The sequence below is a fragment of the Salmo trutta genome, chromosome 4 (genome assembly GCF_901001165.1).
Source record: "Salmo trutta chromosome 4, fSalTru1.1, whole genome shotgun sequence".
Classification (NCBI taxonomy): domain Eukaryota; kingdom Metazoa; phylum Chordata; class Actinopteri; order Salmoniformes; family Salmonidae; genus Salmo; species Salmo trutta.
This window is the reverse complement of record NC_042960.1, coordinates 34,542,285-34,561,825: the sequence shown is the minus strand read 5'-3', so window position 1 is coordinate 34,561,825 and position 19,541 is coordinate 34,542,285. Positions and strand designations below refer to the sequence as shown.

General features: G+C 47.7%; 1 protein-coding gene across 1 annotated transcript in view; it reads right to left on the bottom strand.

The window, feature by feature from the left end:
- Positions 1-19,081, bottom strand: part of LOC115192277 (insulin-like growth factor-binding protein 3) — a 59,450-nt gene extending 40,369 nt beyond the window's left edge. The window contains exon 1 of the mRNA XM_029750590.1: positions 18,496-19,081. Within this exon, the coding sequence (XP_029606450.1) occupies positions 18,496-18,859 (364 nt within the window). The 5' untranslated portion in view covers positions 18,860-19,081. The remainder of the gene's footprint in view (positions 1-18,495) is intronic.
- Between the last annotated feature and the right edge of the window lie 460 nt (positions 19,082-19,541).

The window sequence follows — 19,541 nt, the reverse complement described above, 5'->3', positions numbered from 1 at the left end:
ATTCAGGCTAAGTGATGCAAATCACCTAATTTCCACAAGGGGCCTGCATTTATGGTGTTTGCAACGCCAGGGTTGTGGGTTCGATTCCCACGGGGGACCAGTACGGAAAAAAATCAACGACGTCAACTTAACAACATGACGAAAAAGAATACGACTTTCCCGAAGCGGATCCTCTGTTTGGACCACCACCCAGGACAATGGATCTAATCCCAGAAGCCGACCCAAAACAACGGCGCCGCAGAAGGGGCAGACAGAGCGGCCTCCTGGTCAGGCTCCGTAGAGGTGCCCATCGCCCACCGCTCCCGAGTATACTACTTGCCAATGTCCAGTCTCTTGACAACAAGGTAGACAAAATTCAAGCTAGGGTTGCCTTCCAGAGAGACATCAGAGATTGGAACATTTTGTTTCACGGAAACATGGCTCTCTCAAGATATGTTGTCGGAATTGGTTCAGCCACCGCGCTTATCCATGCATCGCGCAATGAGAGATAAACACCTCTCTGGGAAGAGGAATGGCGTGGGTGTATGCTTCATGATTAACGACTCATGGTGTAATCAAATGCCTGCCATATTACCACCTGAGAGAATTCTTGTTAATTATCGTCAGAGCTGTGTACATTCAGAGCTGTGTACATTCCGATCCTGTAGGTTCATGCTCTACAACATTCGCAGAGTACGACCCTGCCTCACACAGGAAGCGGCGCAGGTCCTAGTCCAGGCGCTTGTCATCTCCCGTCTGGATTACTGCAACTCGTTGTTGGCTGGGCTCCCTGCCTGTGCCATTAAACCCCTACAACTCATCCAGAACGCCGCAGCCCGTCTGGTGTTCAACCTTCCCAAGTTCTCTCACGTCACCCCGCTCCTCCGCTCTCTCCACTGGCTTCCAGTTGAAGCTCGCATCCGCTACAAGTCCATGGTGCTTGCCTACGGAGCTGTGAGGGGAACGGCACCTCCGTACCTTCAGGCTCTGATCAGGCCCTACACCCAAACAAGGGCACTGCGTTCATCCACCTCTGGCCTGCTCGCCTCCCTACCTCTGAGGAAGCACAGTTCCCGCTCAGCCCAGTCAAAACTGTTCGCTGCTCTGGCACCCCAATGGTGGAACAAGCTCCCTCACGACGCCAGGACAGCGGAGTCAATCACCACCTTCCGGAGACACCTGAAACCCCACCTCTTTAAGGAATACCTGGGATAGGATAAAGTAATCCTTCTAACCCCCCCTAAAAGATTTAGATGCACTATTGTAAAGTGGTTGTTCCACTGGATATCATAAGGTGAATGCACCAATTTGTAAGTCGCTCTGGATAAGAGCGTCTGCTAAATGACTTTAATGTAAATGTAATGTAATGTAATGTACGCTGACTCGGTGAGTGAGTTTATAAGGATGTGCATTGGAGATGTTGTACCCACTGTGACTATTAAAACCTACCCTAACCAGAAACCGTGGATGGATGGCAGCATTCGCACACTCAGCCACCGTATTTAACCATTGAAAGAGGTCTGGGAATATGGCTGAATATAAACATTATAGTTATTCCCTCTGCAAGGCAATCAAACAAGCGAAATGCCGGTACAGGGACAAAGTGGAGTTGCAATTCAGCAGCTCAGACACAAGACGCATGTGGCAGGGTCTACAGGAACTCATGGACTAAAAAAAGAAAACCAGCCACGTCACGGACACCGATGTCATGCTTCCAGACAAACTAAAAACCTTCTTTGCCCGCTTTGAGGATAATACATCGCCACCGTCGCGGCCTGCTATCAAGGACTGTGTCCTCCCCCTCCCTCCTTCTCTGTGGCCGACATGAGTAAAACATTTAAATGTATTAACCCTCGCAAGGCTGGAAGTGACGGTATCCCTAACCGCGTCCTCAGAGCATGCGCAGACCAGCTGGCTGGTGTGTTTACGGACATATTCGACCTTTCTCTATCTCAATCTGTGGTCCCTATACATGCTTCAAGATGGCCACCATTGTTCCTGTACCCAAGAGGGCAAAGATAATTGAACAAAATTACTACCGCCCCGTAGCACTCACTTCTGTCATCATGAAGGGCTTTGAGAGACTAGTCAAGGATCATATCACCTCCACCTTACCGGCTACCCTAGACCCACTTCAGTTTGCATACCACCCCAACAGGTCCACAGACGATGCAATCGCCATCACACTGCACACTGCCCTATCCCATCTGGCCAAGAGGAATACCTATGTAAGAATGCTGTTCATTGACTACAGCTCAGTATTCAACATCATAATACACTCCAAGCTCATCATCAAGCTGGAGGCCCTGTGCAATTGGGTCCTGGACTTTCTGACTGGCCACCCCCAGGTGGTGAAGGTAGGAAACAACATCTCCACTTCGTTGACCCTCAACACAAGGGTGCGTTCTCAGCCTCCTCCTGTACTCCGACTTCACCCTCGGCTGCATGGCCATGCACGCCTTCAACTCAGTCATCAAGTTTGCAGACGAAACAACAGTAGTGGCTTGATTACCAACAACAACGAGACAGCCTACAGGGAAGACGTGAGGGCACTTGAAGTGTGGTGTCAGGAAAACAACCTCTCACTCAACGCCAACAAAACAAAGGAGATGATCTTGGACTTCGGGAAACAGCAAAGGGATCACCCCCCTGTCCACATCGAAGGGACAGCAGCGGAGAAGGTGGAAAGTTTTACGTTCCTCGGCGTACACATCACAGACATACTGAAATGGTCCACCCACACAGCCAGTGTGGTGAAGAAGGCGCAACAGTGCCTCTTCAACCTCAGGAGGCTGAAGAAATGTGGCTTGTCACTCAAAACCCTGACAAACTTTTACAGATACACAATCGAGAGCATCCTGTCGGGCTGTATCGCAGCCTGGTACAACAACTGCTCCGCCCTCAACCGCAAAGCTCTCCACAGGGTGGTGAGGTCTGCACAACGCATCAACGGGGGAAAACTACCTGCCCTCCATGTCACCTACAGCCCCCGATGTCACAGAAAGGTCAAAAAGATCATCAAGGGCAACAACCACCCGAGCCACTGCCTGTTCACACCGCTACCATCCAGAAAGCGAGGTCAGTACAGGTGCATCAAAGCTGGGACCGAGAGACTGAAAAACAGTGTCTATCTCAAGGCCATCAGACTGCTAAACAGCAATCACTAAATCAGAGAGGCTGCTGCCTACATAGAGACCCAATCACTGGCCGCTTTAATAAATGAATCACTAGTCACTTTAAACAATGCCACTTTAAATAATGCCACTTTAATAATGTTTACATATCTTACATTACTCATATCATATGTATATACTGTATGTTATACCATCTATTGCACGTTGCCTATGCCGCTCGGCCACCGCTCATCCATATATTTATACATACATATTCTCATTCACCCCTTTAGATTTGTGTGTATTAGATAGTTGTTGGGAAATTGTTAGATTACTTGTTAGATATTACTGTCGGAACTAGAATCACAAGCATTTCGCTACACTCGCATCAACATCTGCTAACCATGTGTATGTGACCAATACAATTTGATTTGATTTCAACTTCAATAGAGCAGGGACATCCATAGAATTTACAGTATACAAATACAAAGTATTTGCAATTGTTACATACAAGTGAAAGACACAATTACAACCAAATGACTGCATTGAAGATATTCTCCGGTACTTTTGTATACATTTTAGCCAGTAGTTCCGAAAGTAGCACTCACGAGCCAAAAGTGGTCCCCGAAAATTGCGTATCACATCTCAAATGTTCAGATATGTGCATCACGTCATGGCTTTCTCTCTCTCACTCTACTGTGTGTGCGTCTTGCTAGCTGTAACTCAAATAGCAAGGGGCTGAAGCTCATTGGCTGAAACTCTAATTGCTAGGGTACTTGCCCACGTGGGTGTAAATGTAGGGAAAATGGAATGCATGGCTTACAGAAACAGTCACTTTCAAACTAGGGATTTTGTGGCTAATTGAGGTAAGACAGTAATTCTGCTCATGTGCATAGTATATGAACTACACATTTTAATTTATAATTTTTTTTTATTCCACCTTTATTTAACCAGGTAGGCAAGTTGAGAACAAGTTCTCATTTACAATTGCGACCTGGTCAAGATAAAGCAAAGCAGTTTGACACATACAACAACACAGAGTTACACATGGAGTAAAACAAACATACAGTCAATAATACAGTAGAAAAATAAGTCTATATACAATGTGAGCAAATGAGGTGAGATAAGGGAGGTAAAGGCAAAAAAAGGCCATGGTGGCGAAGTACATACAACATAGCAAGTAAAACACTGGAATGGTAGATTTGCAGTGGAAGAAAGTGCAAAGTAGAAATAGAAATAATGGGGTGCAAAGGAGCAAAATAAATAAATACAGTAGGGGAAGAGATAGCTGTTTGGGCTAAATTATAGATGGGCTATGTACAGGTGCAGTACTCTGTGAGCTGCTCTGACAGCTGGTGCTTAAATCTAGTGAGGGAGATAAGTGTTTCCAGTTTCAGAGATTTTTGTAGTTCGTTCCAGTCATTGGCAGCAGAGAACTGGAAGGAGAGGCGGACGATGGGAGGAATTGGCTTTGGGGGTGACCAGTGAGATATACCTGCTGGAGCGCGTGCTACAGGTGGGTGCTGCTACGGTGACCAGCGAGCTGAGATAAGGGGGGACTTTACCTAGCAGGGTCTTGTAGATGACCTGGAGCCAGTGGGTTTGGCGACGAGTATGAGGCGAGGGCCAGCCAATGAGAGCGTACAGGTCGCAGTGGTGGGTAGTATATGGGGCTTTGGTGACAAAATAGTAAAAATAAAGAAAAACCCTTGAATGAGTATGTGTGTCCAAACGTTTGACTGATACTGCACAAGCGTCACGGGACTCATCTGAATTCAGTAACGCTGATCGGCCAACTTCCATCTGTCGTGTCCAAACGGTTTGGACTACACATATGATCCCTCTATGGAAAGACTCTAGAGCAGGGGTATTCAACGTTTAGCATATAAAATCCGGAGCCCGCTGGTTTTCTGTTCTACTTGATAATTAATTGCATCCACCTAGTGTCCCAGACTTAAATCAGTTACTCATTAGAAAGGAACACTGAAAATATGCAGTGGAATTGAGGTCCAGACTATATTTGTAGCTATAATGAGACAACTGTATGAGATCCTTATGAGCCTATGCAAATCCCAAAGTTGGGATGCTTACCACATTACTACAATATGTAAATACTAATGTTATTAATATTATATTAAAACATGTAATGTACAAACCTATTTATTGCACATTTATATTTGCATTGTACCAACTTATCAGCAAAAATGAACTATCTGAAAGCCACACCCGTAATAAGCCAAATCTCCTGAATATAACCTACATTAAAAAAAGACAGCTGTTGATTCAACCCAGCATGAACGTCAATATAACCCAATTGATGGTTAAATTACAACACAACATGTTCGGTTATTCACCCAACCCAGCTGGCTTGGTCAAAATAACCCAGTGTGTTTTCAGTCCTATATTTACCCAGTGCTGGGTTACCAAATAACCTAAAAGTGTAGTAACTGTTACAGATTACATTTACAAATTCACTTACCCAACCCTGCACATACTACGTGCACACACACATACAGTACGCATGCATGCACCTACACAAACAAACAAACAAACACACACACATACAAGCAGTCACGTATTCAAATACACACACGACCACAAAAGGGCACGCACGCACGCACACACACACACACACACACACACACACACACACACACACACACACACACACACACACACACACACACACACAAACACCTATATACAAGCAGTTACGCATACAAATTCACACACATGTACACACAAACATGTTGTAAGTATTAAGTAGAACCAGATGTTGTGTTGCAGAGCCGTGAACAGGGAGGGGCAGGTGGCACCCCACCCCACCCTGACAACTTGATCAATTGGTAACCATGGTAACCAGGCAGCACACGCTCCCACATGGGTCAAATTGTTTCCCACATCAACGTAACTGTTAATAACGCCATGGCGACAACAACATAAAAAACAACATGTCCACAGAATAGATATAGATGCTTTGTCCGTCACCTTCACCCAGAAATTAGGCAAATCGCTTCGACTAACTCCTAAAAAAAAACACTGAAAAAAGTGTAAAGGATCCAAGGGGAGAGACCAGTCTATTTTTGGATTTCTGAAGAACATCAATATTTATATGCAATGTAAACCTCTACTGCAAATTTTTTCTGATAAACATCTTACGCAATTAGTTTTTCCAATGGCAGTGGGTAAACAGCTGAGAGAGAGAGAGAGAGAGAGAGAGAGAGAGAGAGAGAGAGTTGTAATCTCCGTCCCAAATGACATTCTATTGTATTTCAGTTCTGTGTGCTCTGGTCAAAGTAGTGCACTATATAGGGAATAGGGTGCCATTTTGGATTCAAGCATACAGTATGGGCATATACCTCTATTCAACAGGCATTTAATCTATATTGCCTGTCAGCAAACACACCTGAACACTTTACCCCTCAGAGGAAGAGATCCCAATCATGGCTGCCTTTACATTATCATTTTGGCTATAGAATGATCTGAATCTGTAACCTTCACATGCAGTAACACATAATGGCTCGTAATTACTCCTCTTTCACCCCAGCTGCCAAACTAACCCTGATTCAGATGACCATCCTGCCCATGCTAGATTATCGAGACGTAATTTATAGATCGGCAGGTCAGGGTGCTCTCGAGCGGCAAGATGTTCTTTACCATTCGGCTATCAGATTTGCCACCAATGCTCCTTATAGGACACATCACTGCACTCTATACTCTTTTTTGAACTGGTCATCTCTGTATACCCGTCGCAAGACCCACTGGTTGATGCTTATTTATAAAACCCTCTTAGGCCTCACTCCCCCCTATATGAGATATCTACTGCAGCCCTCATCCTCCACATACAACACCCGTTCCGCCAGTCACATTCTGTTAAAGCTCCCCAAAGCACATACATCCCTGGGTCGCTCCTCTTTTCAGTTCGCTGCAGCTAGCGACTGGAATGAGCTTCAACAAACACTCAAACTGGACAGTTTTATCTCAATCTTTTCATTAAAAGACACTCATACTGACAGTTGTGGCTGCATTGAATGATGTTTTGTTGTCTCTACCTTCTTGCCCTTTCTGCTGTTGTCTGTGCCCAATAATGTTTGTACCCTGTTTTGTGCTGCTACCATGTTGTGCTGCTGCAAGGTTGTGTTGCTACCATGTTGTTGTCATGTGTTGCTGCCATGCTATGTTGTTGTCTTAGGTCTCTCTTTATGTAGTGTTGTGTTGTCTCTCTTGTCGTGATGTGTGTCCTATATTTTTCTTTAATTTATTTGTATTTTTAATCCCAGCCCCCGTCCCCGCAGGAGGCCTTTTGCCTTTTGGTAGGCTGTCATTGTAAATAAGAATTTGTTCTTAACTGACTTGCCTAGTTATATAAAGGTACAATATATATACATATATATATACATATACATATATATACATATATATATATACATATATATATATACATATACATATATATACATACATACATATATACATATACATATATATACATACATACATACATACATATACATATTGTCAGATGATTCTAGGAGTGGTGGTTGGAGTCAGGCGCAGAGAGCAGAGGTAAAGTATACGGTCTTTATTTTCTCCGCCAACAAACTGGTCACGCCAAAACAGAAGGGCGCGTAATAATAATGACCAACCCAAAACACAGGGCAAAACGGTCCGAAGAGAGAAATAAGACGTCAGCCAGCAAAAAAATACAAAAACATCCAAAATACAACTAGCGAAGCAACTACATTCACAGGCCCACCGTCCTGAGTGGACAACAAACAATCCCGCACAAAATCCCAACTGAAAACACACATTAATTAAGTCCCCACTAATGACATACACAAAACAGGTGCGGAACAGACAGACAAACTAAACGAAACTGAAACAACGATCGGTGGCAGCTAATAGGCCGGCGACGACGACCGGCGAGCGCCGCCCGACCGAGGAGGGGCGCCACTTTCGTTGGATCCTGTGACAGTACCCCTCCCCAGCCGCGCGCCGACACCGGCCTCGGGGACGGCCCGGAGGGCGAGGCGCCGGCCGATCCGGTCGGCGACGGTGGAAGTCCAACAGCATAGGGGGGTCCAGAACGTCCGCCGCCGGAACCCAGCACCTCTCCTCCGGACCGTACCCCTCCCAGTCCACGAGGTACTGCAGGCCCCCTACCCGACGTCGGGAGTCCAGGATGGCTCGGACTGTGTACGCCGGGCTCCCCCCGATGTCCAGGGGGGGCCGGGGGGCCTCCAGCACCTCACTGTCCTGCAGCGGACCAGCTACCACCGGCCTGAGGAGAGACACATGAAACGAGGGGTTAATACGGTAATACGAAGGAAGTTGTAACCTGTAACACACCTCGTTTATCCTCCTCAGGACTTTGAACGGCCCCACAAACCGCGGACCCAGCTTCCGGCAGGGCAGGCGGAGAGGCAGGTTCCGGGTCGAGAGCCAGACTCTATCCCCCGGGTTAAACACGGGGGCGTCACTGCGGTGGCGGTCAGCGCTCTCCTTGTGTCGTTCGCTCGCCCTCCTTAAACATTCCTGGACCGCGTTCCAGGTCTCCTGAGAGCGCTTGACCCATGCCTCCACCGCAGGAGCCTCCGTCTGGCTCTGTTGCCATGGCACCAGGACCGGCTGATACCCCAGCACCACCTGGAAGGGTGACAGATTAGTGGAGGAGTGGCGCTGAGAGTTCTGGGCCATCTCGGCCCATGGCACGAACTGCGCCCACTCCCCTGGCCGGTCCTGGCAATATGACCGCAGGAACCTGCCCACATCCTGGTTGATGCGCTCTACCTGCCCATTACTCTCGGGGTGGAATCCCGAGGTCAGGCTGACCGAGACCCCCAGCCTCTCCATAAACGATTTCCATACCCTGGACGTAAACTGGGGACCTCGATCAGATACGATGTCCTCGGGCACCCCATAGTGCCGGAAGACGTGAGTGCACAGGGCCTCCGCGGTCTGCAGGGCCGTAGGAAGAACGGGCAAAGGGAGCAGACGGCAGGACTTAGAGAACCTGTCCACAACGACCAGGATCGCCGTGTTCCCCTGAGACGGCGGGAGATCCGTAAGGAAATCCACCGAGAGGTGAGTCCATGGCCGCTGTGGAACAGGGAGGGGCTGTAATTTCCCTCGAGGTAGGTGCCTAGGAGCCTTACACTGAGCGCATACTGAACAGGACGAGACATAACGCCGGACATCCTCAGCCAAGGTGGGCCACCAGTACCTCCCCTTCAGGCCCCGCACTGTCCGTTCCACCCCAGGATGACCCGAGGAGGGTAGAGTATGGGACCATCGGATCAGGCGATCGCGAACATCAAGCGGAACGTATTTCAGGCCCACGGGACACTGCGACGGAGTAGGTTCTGACCGAACCGCCCGCTCGATGTCCGCATCCACCTCCCATACCACCGGTGCCACCAGACAGGAGGCGGGAAGTATGGGAGTAGGATCGATGGTCCGCTCCTCGGTGTCGTAGAGACGCGACAGTGCGTCAGCCTTCCGGTTCCGGGAACCTGGAATGTACGAGAGAGTGAAGTTAAACCTCGTGAAAAACATGGCCCACCTCGCCTGACGGGGATTAAGCCTCCTCGCTGCCCGAATATACTCCAGGTTACGGTGGTCGGTCCAGATGAGAAAAGGGTGACGTGCCCCCTCAAGCCAATGTCTCCACACCGTCAAAGCCCTGACCACGGCTAACAGCTCCCGGTCCCCCACATCATAATTGCGCTCCGCCGGGCTCAGCTTCTTAGAAAAGAACGCGCATGGGCGGAGCTTCGGAGGAACGCCCGAACGCTGCGACAGCACAGCTCCTACCCCAGCCTCGGACGCGTCCACCTCCACTATGAATGGCAAAGAGGGGTCCGGATGCGCTAGGACAGGCGCATTGGTAAACAGAACCTTCAGACGATGAAAGGCTCTGTCCGCCTCTGCTGACCATCGTAGCCGCACCGGCCCCCCCTTCATCAGTGAGGTAATGGGAGCTGCTACCTGGCCAAAACCCCGGATAAACCTCCGATAATAATTAGCGAACCCCAAGAACCGCTGCACCTCCTTCACAGTGGCTGGGGTTGGCCAATTACGCACAGCCGTTACGCGGTCACACTCCACCTCCACCCCCGAGGTGGAAATGCGATATCCTAGAAATGAGACGGCTCTTTTGAAGAACTCACATTTCTCAGCCTTGACGTATAGGTTATGCTCCAGCAGCCGCCCAAGCACTTTACGCACCAGGGACACATGCTCGGCGCGTGTGGCGGAGCAGATCAGGATGTCATCGATGTACACCACCACACCCTGCCCGAGCATGTCCCTAAGGACTTCGTCCACAAAGGATTGGAAGACGGCGGGAGCATTCTTTAACCCATACGGCATGACGAGGTACTCATAATGGCCAGATGTGGTACTAAATGCGGTTTTCCACTCGTCTCCCTCTCGGATACGCACCAAGTTATACACACTCCTGAGATCCAATTTCGTGAAGAAGCGCGCCCCGTGAAATGACTCCACTGCCGTAGCAATGAGAGGTAGCGGGTAACTGAAACCCACTGTGATAGCATTTAGACCTCTATAGTCAATGCACGGGCGCAGACCTCCCTCCTTTTTCTTCACGAAAAAGAAGCTCGAGGAGACGGGGGATTTAGAGGGCCGAATGTATCCCTGTCTCAAGGACTCAGTGACGTATGTATCCATAGCCACTGTTTCCTCCTGAGACAGAGGATACACGTGACTCCTAGGAAGAACCGCGTCAGCCTGGAGGTTTATCGCACAATCTCCCTGTCGATGGGGGGGTAATTGAGTCGCCTTCGTCTTACTGAAGGCGATAGCCAAATCGGCATACTCTGAGGGAATGTGCACAGTAGAGACTTGGTCTGGACTCTCCACCGTAGTCGCACCGATGGAAACTCCTATGCACCTACCTGAGCACTCCCTCGACCACCCCGTTAGAGCCCTCTGTCTCCATGAAATCTGGGGGTTGTGAGTGGCTAGCCAGGGGATTCCCAGTACCACCGGAAACGCTGGGGAGTCAATGATGAACAGGCTGATACGCTCCACATGACCCCCCCACGTCTGCATAACCAGTGGCACTGTGACCTCCCCTACTTGGCCTGACCCTAGCGGTCGACTATCTAGGGCGTGCACGGGGAAGGGGTGGTCCAGCTGAACCAGGGGGATCCCTAACCTCTTCGCTAACCCATGGTCCATAAAACTCCCAGCTGCACCTGAATCGACTAGCGCCTTATACTGGAAGTGAGGGGAAAAATTAGGGAAACAAACGGAGGTGTACAAGTGATCGACAGGGGGCTCTGGGTGTGGCTGGTGCGGACTCACCTGGGGGGGCGAAGCGGTGCTCTGCCTGCCCTCCGAACTCCCGGAGGGACCTCTCCAGCACCGGTCCACAGTGTGTCCTCTGTGTCCACATCGGGTGCAAGAGAGACCCCTCCCTCCGGTCCTCCTCGGTGCAGCCCCCCCTATCTCCATGGGCTGTGGAGCGGGAGGACTGGTAGGCGGAACGAACAGGCCCCGACTGGAACGTCCCCGGGAAGCTAGCAGGTTGTCCAATCTGATGGACAAATCCACCAGTTGGTCCAGAGTGGAGGTGTTGTCCCTACATGCCAGCTCCCGGCGGACGTCCTCGCGAAGGCTACACCTATAGTGGTCTATCAGGGCCCGCTCGTTCCACCCCGATCCAGCGGCGAGAGTCCGGAATTCCAATGCGAAATCCTGAGCGGTCCTCGTCTCCTGTCTCAAATGGAATAGTAGCTCACCCGCCGCCCTGCCCTCCGGGGGATGATCGAAAACCGCCCGGAAGCGGCGGGTGAACTCCGGGTAGTCACCCCGGGCCGAGTCTGGACCTTCCCAGACCGCATTGGCCCATTCCAGGGCTCGACCCGTGAGACACGAGACGAGGACGCTCACCCTCTCTTCGTCGGAGGGAGGGGGGCGGACGGTCGCCAGGTACAGTTCCAGTTGGAGCAAGAACCCCTTGCACCCAGCGGCCGTTCCATCGAACTCCCTGGGCGGTGAAATCCGGATCCCGCCGGCACCCGCTTCAGTGGGTGTGGATAGGTGCGTAGGGTGAGGGACCGGAGCTGGTCTGGCTGGGGAGGCACCTCTCTCCCAGCTTTCCAACCGGGCCAACACCTGATCCATGGCCGAGCCTAGGCGGTGGAGGAGGCCGGCATGTTGGGAGACCTGCTCAGCCATGGATGGCGCTTCTGCTCCTGCTGACTCCATAGGTTTGGGTGCGGGATTCTGTCAGATGATTCTAGGAGTGGTGGTTGGAGTCAGGCGCAGAGAGCAGAGGTAAAGTATACGGTCTTTATTTTCTCCGGCAACAAACTGGTCACGCCAAAACAGAAGGGCGCGTAATAATAATGACCAACCCAAAACACAGGGCAAAACGGTCTGAAGAGAGAAATAAGACGTCAGCCAGCAAAAAAATACAAAAACATCCAAAATACAACTAGCGAAGCAACTACATTCACAGGCCCACCGTCCTGAGTGGACAACAAACAATCCCGCACAAAATCCCAACTGAAAACACACATTAAATAAGTCCCCACTAATGACATACACAAAACAGGTGCGAACAGACAGACAAACTAAACGAAACTGAAACAACGATCGGTGGCAGCTAATAGGCCGGCGACGACGACCGGCGAGCGCCGCCCGACCGAGGAGGGGCGCCACTTTCGTTGGATCCTGTGACACATATATACATATATATATATATATATATGTATATATATATATGTATATATATATATATATATATATATATATATATATATATAAAAGACAGGCAGCCCAGTTCTGATCTTATTCCCACTTATTGGTCTTTTGGCCAATGACATCAGATCTTTTCACATCAGATCTTTTTCAGAGCTGATCTGATTGGTCAAAAGTATCAGAATTGGGCTGCCTGTTTAAATGCAGCCAATGTGTCCCTGATGGTATCCTATTGCCCATATAGTGTACTACTTTTGACCAGAGTAAAGCACTTTATATGGAATAAGAGACCCATTTGGGACCCATTTCCAGTCACACCTTAACACTTTACCCATCTCAACCATGATAAACACAAAGCACAACAGGAAGATAGAGACAGGTACGCTGGCCTAGAGGCTGTTCTGGGGTCAGTTTGGACCGTAATTGTTATAGTCATGGACAATGGGCTATAGCTAGCAGTCAACACTGGACAGACAAGCCACTGCTTCCCTGCTCTGAGTTTGTTACATAATGACTAATGTTATGACTAAGGCGTGTCCCAAATGACACCCTATTCCCTACACAGTGCAGTACTTTTGACCAAGGTGCACTGTATAGGGAATAGGGTGCTATTTGGGATCCATCCTTTTATTTTATTTCACCTTTTTTTTTACTTGGCAAATATACCCTTTTCCTCATGGTAATGCAAGGTGGAGAAAGTATTGGTTCACATGGATGTGATATGTGTGCCAAGTCTATATTAGTATGTGTGTGTGTCAGCTACTATATGGCCCCTAAGCCTTCTGCATGGGTTCCCACCCTCCCTGGTTCCTACCGCCTTGTTCTGCTGCTAACAACCGCGCGCTCCCGTCATCCCTCCCCGGTTCACACCGCATCATTAAGAAGAACTTTTTATGCCACAATAACTACCGCCCTGTAGCACTCACATCTGTGAAGTGCTTTGAAAGGCTGGTTATGGCACACACCAACTCCATCATTCTAGACACCCTAGACAAGGGGTCTCCAACCTTTTATAATGTGACAAGCTACTTTTTTTAAATGAAACATGTCACAAGCTACAAATTGTTTCCTAGCTGTCGAATAGGCACATTCTTCTCTTCTCCGCTCACCTGCAACTCTTCTCCAGGTATAAGATAATGTAGTGCACTATGTCTTCTGTCAATATACCAGGTTAAAATAATGCTTCATAAAAACTCTAAGGGGGCCCTATAAAATCTGTGATTTTTCTCCCCAGATGATGTTTTATATTTTTCTATTGGTCACATACACGTGTTTAGCAGATGTTATTGTGTGTGTAGCGAAATGCTTGTGTTTCTAGCTCAGAAAAGCGCAGTAATATCTAACAAGTAATATCTAACAATTTCACAACATATACCCAATACACACAACTCTAAGTAAAGGAATGGAATTAAGAATGTATAAATATATGGACGAGCAATGTCCGAGCGGCATAGACTAAGATACAGTGGAATAGAATACAGTGTATACTGTACATATGAGATGAGTAATGCAAAATATGTAAACATTATTAAAGTGACTAGTGTTCCATTTATTAAAGTGGCCAGTGATTTTAAGTCTATGTACATGTAACAGTGTAGGTTCCGTCCCTCTCTTCGCCCCAACCCGGGCTCGAACCAGGGACCCTTGCACACATCAACAACTGACACCCACCGAAGCAACGTTACCCATCGCGCCACAAGAGCCACGGCCCTTGCAATGCAAGGGGAAACCCTACTTCAAGTCTCAGAGAGAGTGACGTCACCGATTGAAACGCTATTAGCGCGCACCACCGCTAACTAACTAGCCATTTCACATCGGTTACATACAGTATATAGGCAGCAGCCTCTAATGTGCTAGTGATCAACTGCTAGTGATGGGCATTCCAAGTCTTTTCTGTGAGCCGGGTCTTCGTTCATTAATGCTTAGAAATTGAACTAAGTAAATTGAAATTACCATCTTCAGAGAATGTTTTTAGAATTTATCTGCAGATAATTGATGTCTGGAGCTAAAAAAGCAATAGTAACAATATACAAATCCGGGAGGCAAATTAACAGCTCTTTCACATATGCGATTCGGTTCCCGACGTTCACCAAAAGAGCTGTTCAAAAAGAACTGTTCGTTTGCGAAAGACCAATCACTACTGGCTACACACAGAGTGATAGACAAACCCAGACCACACAGAAAGGGGCAATATTGCTGGAAATGAATTGGCAGATCCTGTGTTCGGTTTGGCCTTTCAGCCAATAGTGACTAACCAGTGGGGATAATGTCAATGTAGAGTTGGTTAGATATAGTAGCTGTGACCTTGCGGTGTCTTATACTTGTGAGATTTGTTTATGACAGTTTGTGGTGGAACACATGAAAATTGCATGTAGGCCTACTTTCAGAATTGTTTGGCGAGCTACTCATAGGTGGTCTGCAAGCTACTGGTAGCTCGCAATCGACCTGTTGGAGACCCTACCCTAGACCCACTCCAATTTTCATACCGCCCAAACAGATCCATAGACGACGCAATCTCAACTACACTCTACACTGCCCTCACTCAGCTAGATAAAAGGAATGCCTATGTGAGAATGCTATTCATTGACTACAGATCAGCATTCAACACCATTGTCCCCTCCAAGCTCCTCACCAAGCTTAGGATCCTGGGACTGAACAACTCCCTTTGCAACTGGATCCTGGACTTCCTGAAAGGCCAACCCCAGGTGGTGAGGGTAGGAAATATTACCTCCGCCACGCTGACCCTTAACATGGGGGCCCCACAGTGGTGTGTGCTAAGTCCCATCCTGTACTCCACCGACACGACGGTGGTAGGCCTGATCATGACGATGATAAGTATTCAGACCCTTTAGGCAGTACTTTGTTGAAGCACCTTTGGCAGCAATGACAGGATTGAGTCTTATTGATGCTACAAGCTTGGCACACCTGTATTTGGGGAGTTCATCCCATTCTTTGCAGATCCTCTCAAGCTCTGTTAGGTTGGATAGGGAGCGTTGCTGCACAGCTATTTTCAGGTCTCTCCAGAGATGTTCAATCGGGTTCAAGTCTGAGCTCTGGCTGGGCCACTCATGGACATTCAGAGACTTGTCCCAAAGCCACTCTTGCGTTGTCTTGGCTGTGTGCTTAGGGTTGTCGTCCTGTGAGAAGGTGAACCTTCGCCCCAGTCTGTGGTCCTGAGCACTCTGGCGCAGATTTTCATCAAGGATCTCTCTGTACTTAGCTCTGTTCATCTTTGCCTCAATCCTGACTAGTCTCCCAGTCCCTGAAAAAAATCCCCACAGCATGATGATGCCACCACCATGCTTCACTGTAGGGAAGCATCCTGAAGACTCCTGAACAGGTAATCAAATGGCTACTCGGACTATTTGCATTGTGTGCCCCCCCAAACCCCTCTTTTACGCTGCTGCTACTCTCTGTTTATCATATATGCATAGACACTTTAACTATATATTAATGTACATACTACCTCAATTAGCCTGACTAACCGGTGCCCCCGCACATTGGCTACCCGGACTATCTGCATTGTGTCCCGCCACCCACCACCCGCCAACCCCTCTTTTAAGCTACTGCTACTCTCTGTGTATCATATACGCTTGGTCACTTTAACCATACCTACATGTACTACCTCAATCAGCCCGACACTGTCTTTTTTACTGTTGTTTTTATTTCTTTACTTATGTATTGTTCACCTAATACCTTTTTTTTTACTTAAAAATTGCACTGTTGATTAGAGCCTGTAAGTAAGCATTTCACGGTAAGGTCTACACCTGCTGTATTCGGTGGACGCGACAAATAAACTTTGATTTGATGGTGCCTGCTTTCCTCCGGACGTGACGCTTAGCATTCAGGCCAAAGAGATTCATCTTGGTTTCATCAGACCAGAGAATCTTGTTTTACATGGTCTGAGAGTCCTTTAGGTGCCTTTTGGGCAACTCCAAGCAGGCTGTCATGTGCCTTTTACTGAGGAGTGGCTTCCATTTTGCCACTCTACCATAATGTCCTGATTGGTGGAGTGCTGCAGAGATGGTTGTCCTTCTGGAAGCTTCTCCCATCTCCACAGAGGAACTCTAGAGCTCTGTCAGTGTGACCATAGGGTTATTGGTCAACTCCCTGACCAAGGCCCTTCTCCCCCGATTGCTCAGTTTGGCCGGGCGGCCAGCTCTAGGAAGAGTCTTGGTGGTTCCAAACTTCTTCCATTTAAGACTTATGGAGGCCACTGTGTTCTTGGGGACCTTCAATGCTGCAGACAGTTGTTGTGCACCTTTCCCCAGATCAGTGCCTCGACACAATCCTGTCTCGGAGCCCTACAGACAATTCCTTCGACCTCATGGCTTTGTTTTTGCTCTGACATGCACTGTCAACTGTGGGACCTTATATAGGCAGGTGTGTGCCTTTCCAAATCATGTCCAATCAATTGAATTTACCACAGGTGGACTCCAATCAAGTTGTAGAAACATATCAAGGATGATCAATGGAAACAGGATGCACCTGAGCTCAATTTTGAGGCTGTAACGTCAGAAAATGTGGAAAAAGTAAAGGAGTCTGAATACTTTCCGAAGGCACTATATACAAATACCTAGCAGCCAACCTGCTTGCGCTAATACAATCTAATTAGACTAATATACTGTAGTATACCAGCATGCTGTCAGCAGCATTTACTTTCATACAAAACATACAGCTAAGGTTAAAGTATTGTTCTGTGTCATTGCACTGCATTTTCCAGTAACCTCAAAGAAGCAGGTGGCAAGTTACTATGAACATCATAGAGACATACTTTACACTAACTAACTCATTACATAATTACATTCAAAAGGTATTTTACCACAAATAAAAGCTATTTTGAAGACCAATGTATGCTTAACTACAACAACATTCCCTGTAACGGTTACAGATGCTTAGACAGCTACTACTTGCTATGACTGTGATATGTGTTTTTTTATCAACCTTAGCTGAATGCACTGACTATGCTCTGGACAAAAGCATCTGCTAAATGATCAAAATGTAAATGCCTAACGAAAACTTGCAAAGCACACTGCTGGGTATTATTCTAATGAGCTCCTTCCTCAAACTATTTGTATTCTGATCAAATGTGCCCTTGTTTGAATAATAACCAGCAGTGTGTTTTACAAGTGTTCATTTTTACATTTACATTTTGATCATTTAGCAGACACTTGTATCCAGAGCGACTTACAGTCAGTGTATTAAACTAAGGTAAACAATAATATACCACAGTCATAGCAAGTAAAAAGAGGACGTTACCATTCCCGAGAATGTTGTAGTTGAGCGGTCTACTTACAAATTTAGACTAAGCATACAGAATATTAAGAACACCTTCTTAGTATTGAGTGAATTGAACCATGCGTTGCAATTTGTAACAGTCACCCGAACCTGAGAGAGGGGGGTGCAGGGCTACTGCCCAGCACTCATAGAAAGCAGGTCACAAGGCAGTCACAGTCCGCTGAGTAGCTAGATACTACCGATTGCCATGAATTAATAGGTCATGTAACTTAAGTGTGCGAATGTTGATAGAAAGAAGTGCCCTGCTATATGCACCAACACCAAACTGCAGGCTATAGTCCTATAGGGATACAGTAAGGGTTCTATAATAGAAACACACCAACCCAGGCACCCAGCTCAGTCCCTTCACAGAAAGAGAGACACAGACGGGGCTTACCTTGTTTCTGTGTGGGGAGCAGAATGGTGCTGAGTTTTTTGGACGCGACGCTGGAGCACGCTCCCCGTCCCTCTAGCAGGGCTTGCAGTGGTCGGGTCTCCCCGGGTTGGTGCTGACAAGTCAGCCCGGAGCCACAGCGCCCGGTGTACACTCCACACGCCTGACCCTCCGCAAGGGCGCACGTCAGACAGCACCCACAGCCAGGCTCCCGTACGCTGTCGGCGCAGTCTTTTGCCAGAGGCTTGCACTGCATGAGAGCCACGGTGTCACACGGCTCGCATCGGACCACCGTTCCCACGGTCTCCGCGAACCGGGTGAATGCAGCGAGCAAGGCAGTGAGACAAAACAAGCATAGACCGGGCATTCTGCCGAAAAGCTGGTCACAAAGGGACAGTATGCGAGTTGTCAACTAGGCTTAAGGGGACTCTTCGTGTCAAAGTGTGCCGGATAGCCTTCTCATCTATTTTATTTTACGCGAACTTGTTGTTTTATACAGGCTGAAAAAAAACAGCCAACAAGTCACACCCTTCGTATGAATAATGTAAACGGAGAGCCCAGATCCCGAGGTACCACGGACATCGACACACAGGCTCCTATAACCTATAACTCCTAAGTGTTTATTTATGTGTTTATTTACACATTGTCCTGTTTAGAGTGCATTTAGTAATTAGAAATTGATGTGACTTTCCATGCCTTTTATTCAGATCAGTGTGAGGAATGTCCGTCAGCTTACCCACATTTCAGCACAAGTGAAGGACATTTGACTCAATAGATATTTTCGATCATGGTGTTGTTGTTACTTGACTGTGTTGAGTTCATTTCCGTTATGTCTTTCAAAGTGAAAAAGATGGGGAGGTGCACCATTATATTTCCCAGCATGCTTTTTTTGCAGGTAGAATTATTAGAATAGTTTGATTTAATATCTATGTTTTTTTTCTCATGCACATTGATTGATTAATTGATCTTATACTATACAAAGATAAATAACTTACATTTTTCTAAACTAATCCAATCAGTAAGGGGTTGGATTTTTACACCCATTACTG